Below are 16,591 nucleotides of genomic sequence, written 5' to 3'. Positions count from 1 at the left end.
AGCCGAGGGAGGGAGCCGGGCGGCGCGGAGAGGAGAGGAGGCTCCGCCTGCTGGCGCACCCGGTCCTAGCGCCTGCCGTGGCTCAGCATCCCCCTCCCGCCCCTCGGCCGCCTCTCCAGCGCCGCCGCCGCCCACCTCCTCTCGATTTGTCCACATGTGGGTTGCCTGGGATCAGCCATCTTGAGCTGGATCACTTCAGACACCACACGTATGTGCGACGGCGGCTCCTGCTTACATTTGGCCCGAGGGGAACGGGGAGAGCCGAAAGTTAGAACTTGAGGCACACCTGCGCCGTCGGGCCCAAGTTTTTGCAACAAAACCCTGAGCTGCATAGAGGAGAAGTTCCCTCACACTTTTTAAAGCTTACAGTTGCTGCGGCAGAGCAGAGGGGTCCAGAGAAAGGCGCACTCTGCGCAAGCTCAGAGGAACTCACGTTCACCGCAACTTTGCACAGTTGGCAGCTGAGTCTTGCCCGGTTAAGTGTTATAGGTCTGGGAAGGAGGGCCAGACTTCATGCAGGACACACCAGAGCAGAAGCTGGCAATTCAAATGACTAAGGTGCCGACTGAGCAGGGATGCAGCTTCAGGCTCAGCATCAGTGATCTACACCAAACCTCCAGTTGCATCGATATTGATATTGTAGCATCCGTCAGAACTGACTCATCCTCATCTCAGGCACTTCAATAGAAAGCGAAGTCTCGCTGCCTACTGCAGTTCAGATCACGTTCTTGTACTTCGTATCTCAGGGGGGTGGGGGAAACTTGGTGGCACCGTGTGAAGAATCCCATTTTGTTGCTAGCACACTGAGTGGGCGATATAACAACCAGGACTAAACTTTGAGTGATTGACAATACCCAGCCAAACAGAACCTCATGGTTTTGTAGTAGAAATCCCAGCACATCTCTCATTCTACCCAGGATGCCTCCGTACAAGCCAGACTGGAACCATCATGTAAACTTTGCATCCTCTCCGCAAAGCCCACCACCACCACTTGTTATAGCCCTACTCAAATGGCTCTTTTGGGAATCTGGAGGAGCTCTTTAAGGATTTCTGGATCCCATTTTGCCTCTTGACTTCAAGGTCTTCTCTTGAAAATTGCCTGGAAAAGCAATCTCGCTCCCATAGAGTGTGGACAGCATCTGGGCCACCATGGCACCTTGTGAAGTAGGTGCCAACATTCTTCAAGTGTGAGGTGTTTTTTTCCTCTTAGCACTGCATTTCTTTTCTCAGTCACCTGGCACTTCAAGGCAAAGCCCACGTGGTTTCTAGCAGAAATGCAATTCAGACTTGAGCAGCTGTGGAGGTGACCTAGTCTAGGTGATAGAGAAGCCTCTCTAGAACAACAACAGAATAATCCCTGTTGCTTTTGTCACTGTTTACCAGTTCTTGCCTGGCACTCCCAAAATTCAATAAATTCAATGGGAAAGGCTTAAGCCTCTGCAACCTCTCCCCAAAACAGAAATCCTGATCGTGACATGCCATAAGGCCTCCCTATTTTCAAGAACCCATTTATGAATGGAGTCTAGCTGGGGTTTCCATCTGTCCTAAAGCTCTGCTTATAGATTATCAGCTAATTACGGTACGTTCCTTGTGATTATGGCCTTTAAGAATTCATCCAGCCTGTGGCTTTGACGATGCTTTGCCTCTCTGGGAAAATCTGTTTCATTTAGGCAAAAAAGGAAAAACACCCACATCCCCATAAGAAGAAAAACCATTTTACCTGCCTAAAACAAAGCAAGCGACCCCAAAGACAGTGTGACAGGACAACCACAGCGCCCGCCCTAACATACGGCCCCCCTTGCAAGACACAAATCAAAGCTAGCAAGAAGCAGAAACCAAGTTCCCTACAACAAGAACTGCAAGCATCAAGGAAGTTTCTCGCCAAATATAGGATCAGTAACCACCAAAGCAGAAGCTGAAATGAAAGCACAAATGCTACAAGCTGCAAGGGGGAGGGGGACCCTGAATAGCCGGCCAAACAGAAACAGCCACACAGCAAACATAAGCTGCATCAAGGCTGCAAATAAGGAAGTGCACGAAATACTTCTCCAAGTTGCCAACTGTGTTTATCTCTGAAAACGAGTCATTGAATCCTTTATGTTACCCTAAGCAGGTGCCGTATTCTTTGGGACCAGTCATTAACTGAGACCAATGAAGCTTCATATATATGGTTTTGCCAATGCAGATGCCTTCCTTCATTTAGGCCCACTGTGACCATCCTCTCCTTCACTCACATTAAGCTGCAAAAAGCCACTGCCGCAAACGGGCTTTGCTTATTTATGCTGGAGGCAGCCTCGCACACCACACCGCTCAATCTGCTTCTGGACTGGCTGATTTTCCATTAAAACATTTACAGTAACAATACAGGTATGAAATCAAACTCCCGGCCAACAGGATATCACAGGCAGTTCCTGCTAAGTTGGGCAGTGCTAAGCTTTCCCTGCACCACTGTTCTAGCATTTTCTGAAATGAAGTTACCACTCCGCTGAAAGTTGTTCTGCAGCTGTCACTTTTCAACAGAGAGACCGTATTCAGTTTCAGCAATGCTGAGTTCCTTAGTCGCATGCACAGTATTTCCATGAAACTATTCCCTTTTGCTTTTATGGACTTCTTAAAATGAGGCTGCATTTTAAATTTTAATATTGTATTTTAATCTGTATTTTAATTAATTGTTTTATTTTATGTCTTATTGTAATTTTATTGGTGTTAGCTGCCCTGAGCCCGGTTTTGACTGGGGAGGGCGGGGTATAAATAAAATTTACTATTATTATTATTATTATTATTATTATTATTATTATTATTACTTTTCCTCTCTGAGCGTAAGAGGGAGGCTCCGGTTGCTTCTTCCCAAGTAGGACTAATATTAGTTTCTAGAGTGTCTGTCACATCATATAACCCGCACCTGTATTTTTCACCCACTTTTCACCCCCTTCCAGTAGAACCACACACTGCCCTTTTAAAGACAAATGAATCAGCACAGCTCACATGTGTGACAAAAGAATTAAAGACATATTTTATTAGGCATTCAAAGCACCACCAAGGTGGCAAAGAATTGAAGACTCCCAGCCGGACAGCACGGTTCTGGGAAACACACTTACAGCAAATCAGAAATAATAACTCTTTGGTAGGGATGCTCTGGGGCCACATCCAGCCCAGGGCTGTGCGCTACAAGCAGACGCAGCGTTGTATGGCTGGGAAGTGAATCACAAGTTCATCTCATGGTGTGAGGAGAAGCAACTTCTGCTGGTGTGGAGAAGAGGGCTGGATCCTGTGACAACTCTGTTCTCCATGGCATTTTAAAATTACTTTGCTTGAGGTCTGTTGCAACTTTATAGCACAAGGCTCTACATACCCTGGAGGTAGTCTGTTTCCAGCTCTAGGAAATGAGTGGCTAAGTCTTGGGAGGGGAAAGAAAGCTTTTTAATTGGCTCTTCCCAATTTCACTAGGGCCACATGTCTACCTGGAGGTGAGTTTCCATCACTGAAAGTGGAAATACATACTAATAGGCAGGACAGAGCCAGGCCTGGATCACAGAATTCACTTGCGATGCCTTCTCAAGGAAGGAAAGGCAGACAGGAGCCAAAGTTGGTAGTTACAACACAAAGGAGGCAGGAAGTCACAAGAACAAGCCCTACCCTGGCATTGGGGAAAGCTGTCGCCCCAAGAGGGTGAGGCAGTAAGCGTCCACATGCACGTGAGGCAGATAACAGACCTCCTAGGTAAGACCAAGTGCCAACTCTGCCTGCTTTGCAACAGCCACTAACATATGGGACCCTTCAGCTAGGAAGTAACATTTCTGGGGCTCCCCCTCTTTCGCTGCAGCTGGCACAAAAGTGACAAGAGGTACAGGCAAATCCTTTGGACATATGGCGACACTATGGCTTCACAGCATGGAGAAGGGTGGTGGTGATTCTGCCCCTGTCACTCAGTGCTGGTGCAGAATGGAATTCTATTTGAAAAAGAGCAGCAGCCTAAAGCTCAGACTCTAAATCCACGTACTTGAATCCTCGCAGAGTACTGAAGGGAAATCTGAGCACTGCAGCTCCCCCAATGGGAATGATTGTCAAGTGAAGGGTTTGGGGGTGTGATGGTGGGGGCAGCTCTCTCAGGACAGGACAGGGCAAAATGTGGGGGAAAGAGGAATGCAGGGCTTGGGCGAGCAGCAGCTTGGGCAGTCAGATCTCGTCTTCCCCACCCGCTTCCTCCTCCTCCTCACACATGCGAGAAAGCATGGCTCTTGCACAGGGGCTTATCCTTTTTAGAGTAGAATGTCTTTCCTTCCAAGTTGATCTGGCAGATCTGTGGGGGGAAGGAAGGGAGGAAGGACTCAGTGAGGCAAGCATCAGTTCCACGCTCACAGGCCCACCACCCACTTCAGCTCATCCACAGGGACAAAAGAGGAAGGGCAAAGCCACAGGAATCACCCAATGCACTGCTGCCCAGCTTCACCCCCAACAGTCATTGCCCTGCTAGACTAAGGCATTGCCAGTCAGCAGGAGGCACCTGAGAGTGCTTGCCACAAAGGCAAGCAAGGAAGAAAGGTTAAACCAGAGAGCTCCACCCCCAGGGAAAGAACCAAGCTCAGAAGCCACATCTGACAAACTTCATGCTAGCAAATTGCTGCCCCTGCCTGCCAGCGATGTCCCTCTATCACGGAATGCTCCTGGAGCAAAGGCTGGAAAGGGTTGGCTAGATCAGTGGAGGGTGGTGGAAAGAGGTGCTCACCGCACAGACGAAGCAAGTGTCATGCCAGCTGAAGCCCAGCGCCTCCAGGAATCGATCGCCAGCGTCTATCTTGAAGTCACAGCCACGGCATTTGGTTCCAAACATCTTCTCATAGTCTTGAGGCAGGGGGAGAAGGGGGAGGAGAGATTAGGCCAAGGTGCTCAGAATCTGGAGGCCGAGCTAAGAAGAAGAGCGCCGCTGCTTACATGAGCCATTGCCACAGCACCACGCGTCCCACTCACCAGCTTGGCAAAGGGAGGCTGCTTTGATTGCAGCAACATTTCAAAGAGCAGCTAGGAGGCACTTGCCTTAACACCAAGTCTGTCTGCATATCAACTGGCAAGGAGTCCTGTCCTCCCCGGCCCTACCTGGAGACGCCAGGAATTGAACCAGGGACCTTTCGCATTTAAAGCATGCTCTCTACCACAGAGCTACAGAATGGGTTGCGCTAGTGTCTGGATCACCGCCCCAGTGATCTCAGCTACCAGTGCCTTCCCCCTCTGGTCCACAGTTCTCTGCTCCTGCTCTATGTTCCCGTCTGTTTCTGTAGCTCTGCTTCTGTCCCACAATCCTGTCCTCTCCCCAGTATTTGCTTTTCTCTGATCAGAGCCCTTCCTGAGCTAAGCAACAGATGCTCTGATGCTGCCCTGGAGCCTGTTGGGCTGGCTGGAAGACCAAAGACTCCGTGAAGAGATGGCAGACAACCATCCCAGCCATGTCAAGCAAGGCTGCACATGCTGTTAAGAACCCTGCACACCCCACCCGGCTTATGATGAAAGGCAGCTGTTCGTTCATCTGGGAGAATTCCAGATTCTTTCACAGCATCAGATAATGTGGGGGTGGAGAGGGAGGCCACTCCGTTTGTTAAGCCTTTCTCCCCCCCTAGAAACCTCCTCCCAATGGAATATTCCAAGAGAGGGCTGTGTTTATCAGGACTGGAATGAAAGGAAAAGAACAACACTTCCCAGCATGCTTTGCGGCATGCTTACGTGATGCAGGTACTACTCTACCGATCTCCATAGCAACCTTGCAGAACGGGCGCTGCCCGGCAACCATTACCAAGGGGCAGCCAGACCAGGGTCAGAGGAGGACGCCATTGCAAGTGTTTTGTTGCCCAAGCTCTCCCTGCCACTGAAGGTCAGTACTAGGAACAATTTCTGTGGGGTATCCCCCCACCCCTTCCAAGGAAGGCTGCTTTGGTGCTGGCTGCTCCCATTCCAGGGGGAGCTTGAGACATCCCACATGCTTCCAATTTTATAAATCCAGAATGTTAATTAAAGGCTAGCTAAAAGACTTCTAAGAAAGACCTACTACTCTGTGGGTACCATAGCCAAATATTATCCATACCTCTCTCACAGTAGGGCTGCCCTTCCTCCATGTAGAAGGCGCGATTGCGGATGGGCGTTTTGCAGGCAGCACAGATAAAGCAATGTACGTGCCAGGTCATCTTGAGGGCATGCATAATTTCCTAAAGAAACACAAGCACACGAATCACTCCACTGTAGGGCTGCCCTTTGCCAACAATGCAGGGTATTTAGACAGCACACTACATAGGCAATGCTGAACTTTCCACACGCCAGCCATACGTTATTTCAACCATCCCAACAACCTGGTAGGGTAGGCCAGGATTTAGCCTCCACAGATTTGGGGAGGATGAAGAAGGCCGGAATACAGAGCAGGTTGCTTTAGCCTGCCAAGTGAGTTCATGACTAATTTGAATCAGAGTTCCAGCTTTGAAACAGAGATTTGAAACAGAGATTTCCAGATTTGAAACAGAGTTCCAGCTCGTGCTCATTGCTGTGCTATGTTTGCCCTCTGGAACAGGCCAGAGTCTGGGAGTCCCCAGCCTCAAATATAGTAGCAAGAAAGTCTATCAGGTTTGTACTATACGGCAAGAGCAGGCGTGGGGAACCTTTTTGGCTCAGTTGGCTGGATCCTTACCTGTCCTCACCTCCAAGGGTCAGCTGTGACAGGTGAGTAGGACACACACACCTGTCAAAGTCCCTTGAGCAGCATTTCCCAAGCACCTAACAGCTAGCTGCTTGTCTGCCACTTGGGAGTCGCAGTTCAGGAACCCGCAGGCCTGGTAAAACTGCTGTGTGCAGAGACCAGCCCCACACATGGGGGACCCACAAGCATGGTTGGGGAGAAATGGCCCCATAGGCCAGCCAGAGGTTCCCCAGCCCAGCTTTAAAGCATCAGCCCTTGAGTTTACATAAGGAACTAGAGAGGATCACCCCTGAGTGGAAAGGGCTAACAGCAATGGCTGGCTCCTTCTAAGCAAGGGAAATCTCAACATCAGGGATGTGGGACCTGCAACTCTCTAGAGGTTGCCTGATTCCAACTCCCATCAGCCTCAGCCAACACAGCCAATAGTGAAGGACGATGGGAATCGGAGTTCAGAACCACCTGGAGTGCACAGATTCTGCCCCCCCCTCCTGACTCTCAGCATGCTTGAGAGTAGGCCTGCTTCCCCGAAGGCTGCGCTCCAACCGAACTCACCCCTGTGATCTTCTTCTTGCACTTGGCACAGTTGGGGGCATAGCGTATGTCGTAGCACTTGGGGCAGAAGATGGAGCCCTTCTCCTCAAAAAACCCGCCCTCATCCAGCACCTTCCTGCACTGCGAGCAAGTGAACTCCTCAGGGTGGTAGTAGCGTCCCAGGGCCACCAGGTAGCGCCCTCTAGTGGAAAAACAAAAAGAGGGTTAGCTTTGAGGTGAGTGATGAGCCTGGCCTCTTGCCTATTGGGGGAGAGGACAGGCGACCTGGGTCTTTCCCCTTCCATTGCCAGAAGACCATTCTACCTGTTGTTATGAAGCATGAGTCTACAGTACATGGAAGGGCACATTTCCAAGGGCTGGTTTGCACAGTGGCGTAGCATGGGGAATGGTTGCCCAGGGTGCAAAATTTCAGCACCCGGTGCTGCCTCAATACAGCTTTGTGCATCTGTCGCTGCACTCTGTTGAAAACAGCTTTCCCATGCAAACCAGGACATGATCTCTCCACACAACAGAACAACTCTTCCTTTCTTATTTCTGTGGCTGCAAACTCCTGGGTGATGCGGACGCCATTAGGCAGTTGAATGTGTGTGTGTACTCCGTTCATCTCCCTCCACACAGCCCTGGGCACTGGCAACTCACGCTATGCCACTGGGTCTGTACATTATGATAACATCATCAAGCAAGGGACTCGCATTTGCGAACAAACCACTGCAAGTATAGGCACCAAACTTCCAGGACACCTCTGCACACAATATCCATTGGTGGATAAGTGCACCCATCCAGCAGCCAGTATTCCAGGCTGCAACAGACTAAGCAAGGTGCAGGTGTATGTGTGTATGAACCACTTCCGAGAATTGGGGGGGTGGGGAGGAAAAGGAGGAGAGCAATCCCTCTGCACTGCTGCAACTCTCACCTGATTATCTTGTTGCACTGGTAGCAGATGGGCGTTTTGTCGGCACTCTCAGGGGCTTGCTGCGCAGCCTGCACAATGGAGTTGCGGTTCTGCATCGGTGTTGGTGTAGCCGGCTGGCTGTGCTTGCTCAGGACCGTGCTGGTTTTATCTGGGGCATACCGCTCAGCAAAGGAAGGATCCACAGCCCAGGGTGGGCGGCTGGCCGGGCCGGAGACAGGTGCAGGCTTCGGAGCAGCAGAGCCTGGAACAGTTACACACAAGGCAATGGCACTTTATCAACAGCAACCCACTTAAGATCTGAAGCTTGCATGACATATGCATTGGCACTGTATCTAGGGTCTGAGCAATTCACTGGGGATAATCTCTGCTCTTGGACTTGGGTGGACAGACCCTCCTTCCCAAAGGAAGGCCACTGGCCGCTGCTCATTTCCACGCACGCATGCGTTCAAAATTTTAAAGCTAACACAGCTTCACAGCAAGAAGCTACAAGAGGTTTTGCTGTAGACACTGTGGAAGATACCAGGTGCCAGTACGGCAAAGCTTTCCCCAGCAAGCATCCCTGCCCAGAGGTCTCATGGCATACACAGCACTCCCAGCTTACCATATCCAGGCTCCACTTTCAAGGCTGGCGCAGAAGACAGATCCGGTATGGAGACCTGGCTACAGAATAACCAATTAGTTCCAGGCAACCTGGGCCCATTACCCACCCACTCCAGCAGAAACTGCTACCATGGCCCAGGTCTGGCAAGTCAATGTAGTGGGGGATACCTGTGTTTAATATTTTCACAGACCTCAAGGGGCTCACTGGAAGAATGAAGTTGGGGGGCACACAAGAGCATCACTGGAGCAGATTGTGTGCAGCCAAAATATGCCCATACCCACGGTGTAGCAGTGACCCCTATTGGCTGGTGGTTTTGCTGCCCAGAGTGACCAGCATTAAGAAGAAACAGGTCCTATTATGCTAAGCCCAGGCTACGAAGCCTGTTGCCGAGGATGCAAGGACAAGCCAACACAAAAGACATTCTCCTCGTTTATGTGCAGAGGGAGCATTCATCTTCCCTTCTCTAAAGGAAGAGTTCAAACAAGTCCTGGAGGAGGAGAGGACATGCATCATCCTGCCCTCTCAAGCACAATGATCGCAGCCACCACCTGCATGGATGGAGGATAAAGAACAAAGAATCCCAGGCCTGGTTTGCTCTAACAAAAAAGTAGGACACCAGGGCAAGTTCTGCACAGGAGCACCAAAAGCATTCCTGTTAACTGCACAGTAGCGCCAGGTCAGAGGCAGATGGAAAATGAGAGGCAGGATTCGTTTAAGGAAGTGTTCCTTTCCTTGTGCACAGCAAGTGACAGCTTTCCTAGCACTCCTGGGGCAGTTCCTATGTTCCCAAACTGGGCAATGGTGCGAGGACAAGCACTGATAATATCAGCAGGAAGGAACAGCACAGCCTTCAAAGCCTCCCAGCCCCAGGCTGCAGGGCAGGTCTGCATAAGAGGAACTGGCCTTAGCTCAGGGGTACAATATCTGCGTTGCAGGCAGCAAGGTCCCAGGCTCAATTGACCAGCATCTGCAGGCAAGGGGCAGAAAAGATTCCCTGTCTGAATCTTCTGGAGGGTTGCTGCCAGTCAGCGTAGATAATACTGAGGTCAATAGACCAAGAGTTAGACCTCAGTATAAGGCAGCTGAGATAGCTCAGTCAGTACAGCATGAGACTCTTAAGCTTGGGGTCATGGGTTGGAGCCCCACATTGGGCAGAAGAATATCAGGGTCGTGGACATGGGGCAAAATATTCCTGCATTGGGCAAAATATTCATGGTCCCTTCCAACTCTACAATTCTATGATCAGCTTCCTGTGGCGGGACAGGTGATGCCGCGGAAAAAGGACACAAGGCGTTATCAACCACGAAATGCACTTGTGGCCAGGGAGTAACAGTGACAGCCATTCGCCTGTTTTGCAATCGGACACACAGCTCAGCACTAGTAGCTGGCATCCGCAGAAACCTGAGGGGCTGTGTGCTCATCTCTTGGCATAAGATTCACACAAAACTAGAAAGACATGCTGTTCTCTCTCACACATACACCAAATTGCATCACCTGTTCCAATGTAAGTCCAGAGTTTTGGGCTGTCAAGAGGCCTGCCCCAACTTTGCTGGAAAGCACGGAAAGGTCAAGGTGCCCCAATCCGCTCCTTAGCCATCTTGTGCTGCCTGCTAAATCACTTCCTTAAAGCTTCAGTAGAAGCTTTTCCACATGTTTAACCCCAACCCTACCTTCTTGCAGTAAACATTTTGTTTCCCATTCTTTCCTCTGAGGGTTACCATGAAGGTCCTCTTCTCTACAAGATGCTTTTAAATATTTCGAAGGGTTTATGTGGTGTGTTGGGGTGCGCGGTGTAGACAATGTCATATTAGGGACATGAAGCACACCCACAGGCAGGTCGCCTAACATAGGGCTCCAACAAATGACACCTCAACTTGGTCCCAGGGAGAGAGCCTATTGCTCCAAGGCCATCTAGCTCAGGGCAACAGGACCTTGTGATGCTACTCGCCCCACATATTCAAGACTTTTTACTTGGGAGAGAGCCCTATGGCTTCAAGATGAACCACCAGAAGAAGTGTGGGCTTCAGGATGACTTCCAAGGTCACATGACCCAAGAATGAGATCCATGGCAGGGGAAGAGTGTGAAGATCGGAGGGAGAACCTTGTGATGTGAAGGCAGTCATTTGAGGAGACTCAAACACTCCTAGCCAAGAGCAAGAACCTACAGTCTGTTCAGGAGTAGAGAACTACGAGAAGGAAGGAGGCGGGGAGGAGAATGGGAGATGTGTGGGATTTGGGGAGCTGCAAATAAAGAAGAGTGTCTTGAACTGTTTCAAGAGCAAGCTTGAAAATGGAAGAGAAATAAAGCCTGCCCTTGTTGAACCCCTTCCTTCCCCCTTCTGAGGTCCCCTTGGGCAACCAGTTGGGAGGTTGGAAGAAGAGACCAAGCAGGGGTAAAGGGTACACATATTCCCCCACACCACCTCCTTTCTGTACATAGGAAGCAGCTATCTTGCAGGGAAAGTTAGTGTATTTTAATGTTTCTGTTGGAAGCCGCCCAGAGTGGCTGGGAAACCCAGCCAGATGGGCGGGGTATAAATATTATTATTATTATTATTATTATTATTATTATTATTATTAAGGCTAGACTAGGCTCTCTCTTCTCATCGTGCTCATTTTCTAAGTGTCTGACACAAGGGTAGCAGGGAGAATATTCTAACCTAAGATTCTTCACCTGCAATGAGAAAGGATACAGCTCATCAAGAGCTATGTGATTATCCTAGACAGGAGCAAACAGATTCTGCACACAAGGCTTGTTGCAGACTAAAGGTGTGTGTGTGTGTGTGTGTGTGTGTGTGTGTGTGTGTGTGTGTGTGTGTTCATTAATTCCATTGTGCATGTTACATCTCATCCAACTCAACAAAAGAAGAAGAGTATAGTAAATTACAGAGGTGGTGAGATCCTGTCAGTCTCCCGTCTCACCACCCTGGTCCTTGCCTGCTATCCTGTTATGTGGGCCTGGGATGATAAGTTCACAATCCCCCATATCTATCCCTAGGAATTAAAAGTATTGAGAAAAGGAGAGAGAACTCAGTGCTGGCCTGCCACTCAGGCTCCTGCTCCCAGAGGAAAGCCAGGGCACAAAAACACACCAAAGTCATTGGTGGGCAAAGGCATTGCATCTTTGCTCAGCTTCCCAGAGGACAGCTGGGTTTATGCTCAGAAGTCTTCCCTCTAAGAAAGAGCACAGCCTCCCTACTTCAGGTGTGCATCGATTAAAAGGAAAGGAAAGAAAGACAGGAGCCAGTTACGAGAATAGGAGCATTTATTTTACTACAAAATGAAAGGTAGTAAAGCCAGCCTCCAACTAGATTGCAAACTCCTTCCTGGGCATCGGCTGCAGGCAGCTCAGGGGGTGGGTGGATTACAGCACCATACAGATATAGCAGCTGAATTAGTGTCATGCCTGCAGTCAAAACAATGATTACACACTCTTTCTAGAGAAAGGGGCACACAGCATTTCCTCCACTGAGCAACAGGACATGCCTGCTGTGGAAGCAGGTTCCCTGAAGTCCCATCCCTAGTTTTTTTTTCCCCCAAGCGCAACACAAGCAGCCATATTAAGTGTTGTCCAAATCAGAGAGCCTTTGGAAAAACTGAGGTATAATGGAGTTAATCAAGTGTAAGGAGGACAAGTCTAATAACCGTTGAGGGGTTGGGGAAGAGAAGGAATCCCTCTATTACAGCGTTACGAGTGGGCAAGTTCTGCAAGCCTTCATGACCTTATCAGATATCTAGAAGAGCAATGCTTGCCATTTCCTCAAAGTGGTAGCCACAACCAGCCACTCATAGAACAATGATGGGGAAAGGACACAGGGGCTAAGGGCATATGCAGTCACCATTCACTGGCAAAATAAAATAAAATGGAGAGGCCTGTTAGGAGAAGGCGTTTTATGGGTTGAGAAACAGCACTCAACAGTGGACAAATGAGGAAGGGGGAAGATCAACCACTACCAAGAACAGAGTTTTTTTAAAATCCCATGCAGCCAAGGAGGGTTGAAAAGGAGCCCTTCCAGATATGAATTTCAGGAAACAATTGCCCTCTCTCTGAAATGCTTGGCCAGGAAGAAGAGCATTGGCAGCCCATTCAATGCAGCAGGTCCCAAAGGAAAGATAGCAAGCCTCTTTCTCAGTGCAATGCCACATTGCATTGGGTGGAACCTTTCCCCACCCTCACCCCCTGCCTTGGTTCGGTATGAAGGCCAGAAAGGAGCATACAGAGGTCTCCACAGCCAACGTCTCTTCATTCAGGGAAGAGAAAACATAGTTAAGAAACAGCTTCCTGGTAGTACCAGAGCATCTTGCTTAGACTTGGGAGAGTCAAGCCTCCTGCCCAATATCATGAACCCTCTTGCCCCTCCACAGCTGGAGGTGTGACATGAAGCTCAAAGAGAAGCAGCCACCAATGCAGAAGACTCCTGACTATTCTCAGGTTCCCCTCTGCTCAAGTCATTCCCCAACACAGTTCAGTTGCTACATTTCCAGGAGTTTCTGTGGATTTCTAGTGGGGGTTTTTTTGGGGGGGAGGGTTGTATTGCTTTTTAAAAGTTTTGTTCAACCAGTTAGAAGGAGACAGACAGAAACACGCCCTTCCCATTCACATTGGCATGCAACAGAGAAGAGCGGAGTCGAGAAGAGAAAGGCCAGCCCATCGCAGGCAGCCTAGGAGAGCACGTTCAGAGAGGTAGCCGATCGCTGGTGGTGCCAGTCGCGCAGGCGAGTGTAACGGGGGCTCTGAAGCTCCGAGACAAACTTTTCTCTGGGAGGGGAAAGAAAGAGACACAAGGAAGAGATGGGAGGAGAAAGCAGAGACCGAGAAGGAGAAAACCAGAAGGGCATACCAGGCATGCACTGCTCTGCAGCACAAGGTCAAGGGAACCAGAACAAGGTGGGAAGAAGGCTCTCATCCCCTCCGCCCTGTACAGATAGGAAAGGGACAGTGGCCCTGGGCATCTGCCAAAGCTTAGGAGCGGGTCTGGGCTCTGCACTTTCAGCTCCCAGCCCCTGGCACTCTGGGAGTGGGGAGAAGTCAGTAGAAACCCCCTGACTCTCCTGGCCCTATCAAAGGGACCTTCTTACCTGGCTTTCCTAACATGCTCATCATCCGGGTCTTGCACTGGCAGCAGGGAAAAGGAGAAAGAGAGAATATCATGGTCTGAGCCAGTCAAGCTGTTTTAGTTTTCAGAGCAGAGAAGTGGAAATTTTTTGATTTTATTTTTTTTGGAGGGGGGTGGGGTGGGCAGGGAGAGACTAGGCACAAAATAAGAACATTCCCTGGAGGATACAGGGCCTGGACATCAACAATAATGAGAGGGAAGCAGAATGAGGTGCCTGCAGAGCTCTTTGTAGAGCAGAGATAGACTGAATGAGGTCAGCAGAGCATCACAAGGGGAAGAGAGCGGGGGGGGGGATCCTCCTGGGACTTGCTGTAGGACATTCTGCCAGCAGAGCCCTCCCAAACTGGCCCAGGTCCAGAATGCTTGTGGAAGGTGGCCAGAGCTGCCCCAAAACAAGCTCAGGTGCCTCTGCAACCTTTTCCTTGTCACCGGTGGCACCAAATGCCTCGTCACTTCGCTGCCACTTCCCAGGCTGGAGCCAGCCAGCTCTCAGCAGGGAACCTTGGAACAACACTCCCAACCTGGAGTGGCTCCCCCTGGGAGGGAGGCACTTACTGAATTCCGTGCCTGTCAGATGGGCCAGGATACGGAAAGAACGGGACTGGGTCGTGCCCGTCCGCGGCCGCCAGTCCTCTGTGTCCTCAATGAGCCTCTTTTTGCTGGAGTCATTGGGGAGGAAGGCCGGCAGGCTTGCCAGCCGCAGAGAATGCCTACGAATAGACAAGGGCACTCAGCCAGGGCTGCACTGAGATGAGCATCTGCCAGGCATGCATGGCACACACAAACACAAGAAACTGCACCAAGCGGGGGCAGGGAAATAAACCACCCTGAGGCACAAATCAGGACATGGCCATAGTTTCATAATTCTGAAGATCGTAGGTAACCTGCTCTGCAGACACACTGTTTATTCCCTCTCCCCCATCTAGGCCAATTAATTATCCAGGCCTGAGGTAGCTCTGCCAGTAGTGCATGAGACTCTTAATCTCAAGGTCGTGGGTTCGAGCCCCATATTGGGGAAAAAGATTCCAGCATCTTGGGGCGATGGACTAGATGACCCTTGTGGTCCCTTACAACTCTAGTCTACAATTCTACGATTTGAATTGCCTGGATAGTTAAAACCACACACGAGACAGCATTTTGACAAGGACGATGTATGCATGCTGCAAAAAGCCTGTGAATTAATGAGCAGCACTAAGCCCACCATAAACGGCTGCATGGAAGTGATGCCTTGGCTCTGTGTGAGATCTTTAAACCTGAAGCCTCCTATGTCAAGCAGGGCCCCCAGTTCCTCAGCACTGCTCTGGTGAAAATCTCAAAGGAGATTTTTCACGGATGAAAAAAAAAATCGAATCCTTGTTGAGGGAAGCTCTGTTACTGCTTCTAGCGCTACTCCAACTTCACCAAAGGGATATTCACAACAAAGGGATATATAACAGGACAGCAGCAGTGGCACACAACATACGAGGGACACAATAACATCTGTCTGAAAGTTTCTACCCTCCCCCTCTACACCTCTCCCAGATCTTACTGGTCCTCCAGGTAGTAATCTCCATAATCAGGTGGGGGGTTGCTCTGGGGTGGAGCCTTCACCTCAGGGGGGTGAGCGCTAACCCTGAAGCCACGCAAAGTGAGAGAAGAAGAGAAAAGATGGAACAGGTCAGGTCACATCTCCTGAGGGAACAGCCGGCGCCACTGGAGGTAACAGCAGCTTGACTGTGCAGTGGAAAACACACACACACACACACACACACACACACACACACACACACACACACACACACTGCTCCCTGCCAGTTTTAGCACCACTTCCTTCCCCTTATCTGGGTCAGGCAGTTACTGCTACAGTTGTCAACGCTGTCTGAAGAGTCACAGCAGGCCAACCCACTCCCTTGGAAGCATCAGGAAGTTTTCCTGAAGCCAAACTGCCAACTTTTAAAGCCTCAGGGCAGCCACCATGCCCCCCCAACTGGCCCTTTCACCTCAGGCCTGGTTCACATGACACGCTTAGCCAAACCAAGGTTTAGTGCGTATGTGAGGCCTCCTGGAAAGAATACCTTGGACTCTTTGGTTTTTTTGCTGCTGCGTCATACTGAACTAAGCCATCATTTGGTTTAGCATATTGCCTGAAGCTAGCTGCCTCCAGACTAATCACAAGCTGTAACCAAGGTTTGTTGTGTGGGTTACGCTTCACGGTTTGTACAAGAGAGAGCTGAACTATGAGCCTCGGCTCAATTAACACACTATGCCAAAGTGTGGCTTGGCTCAGCAGCAAAACCACCAGGAAGGACCAAAGAGGCTGTGATGTCCTCTCCCGGAGTCCACACAGTCAGGCCAAGCCATGGTTTAGCTTAGCATGACATGGGATCCAGGCCACCGTGTCATTCAGACAGGCTCCAACACAAACCCAGGAAGCCAAGAGGACACAAATAATGTTGCCCCACATATTGTAAGAAAGGGGACCTCCACGTCCCAAGTCCCACACTAAAGTTATCTGTTCTCCCCCTTCCCCGACTCCCAAACATGTCCCTCAAGTGTCTCTTTTTATGAGGCGATATAACCCGCCATAACCACACACTCCTGTGGTAGGGTAGGGAGTAAAAAAGTCAGTGAAGCAAAAAACCAAAACAAAACAAAAAACTGGCAAGGAATGAGGAGGGTTCTTAGGTGTTGAAAATGAATTATGTTTAGGTCATGCATGTTAGCAATAATACACTTTAAAGTTACAGAGCAGG

The 16,591-nt window shown here is 49.9% G+C and overlaps 1 protein-coding gene across 9 annotated transcripts in view; it reads right to left on the bottom strand.

Annotated features, from left to right (window-relative positions):
* Positions 1 to 2,986: 2,986 nt before the first annotated feature.
* The window catches only part of PDLIM7 (PDZ and LIM domain 7), a 45,611-nt gene continuing 32,006 nt past the window's right edge, over positions 2,987 to 16,591 (bottom strand). For 3 of the 9 annotated variants that reach the window (XM_088662107.1, XM_088662108.1, XM_035105857.3), the window contains 9 exons: positions 15,388 to 15,471; positions 14,415 to 14,569; positions 13,822 to 13,858; positions 8,743 to 8,801; positions 8,142 to 8,382; positions 7,229 to 7,409; positions 6,074 to 6,194; positions 4,727 to 4,842; positions 2,987 to 4,300 (listed from right to left, as the gene is read on the bottom strand). In XM_088662107.1, the coding sequence (XP_088518233.1) occupies positions 4,214 to 4,300; positions 4,727 to 4,842; positions 6,074 to 6,194; positions 7,229 to 7,409; positions 8,142 to 8,382; positions 8,743 to 8,801; positions 13,822 to 13,858; positions 14,415 to 14,569; positions 15,388 to 15,471 (1,081 nt within the window). In that variant the 3' untranslated portion in view covers positions 2,987 to 4,213. Of the gene's footprint in view, positions 4,301 to 4,726; positions 4,843 to 6,073; positions 6,195 to 7,228; positions 7,410 to 8,141; positions 8,383 to 8,742; positions 8,802 to 11,989; positions 13,502 to 13,821; positions 13,859 to 14,414; positions 14,570 to 15,387; positions 15,472 to 16,591 lie in introns of those variants that run through there. The other 6 variants (XM_088662109.1, XM_088662110.1, XM_088662113.1 and 3 more) reach the window with 4 other exon arrangements.

Source organism: Zootoca vivipara, chromosome 2 (genome assembly GCF_965207765.1).
Source record: "Zootoca vivipara chromosome 2, rZooViv2.hap1.1, whole genome shotgun sequence".
NCBI classification, from domain to species: domain Eukaryota; kingdom Metazoa; phylum Chordata; class Lepidosauria; order Squamata; family Lacertidae; genus Zootoca; species Zootoca vivipara.
The sequence above is the reverse complement of the archived record's forward strand: the minus strand, read 5'-3'. Positions and strand labels throughout refer to the sequence as shown.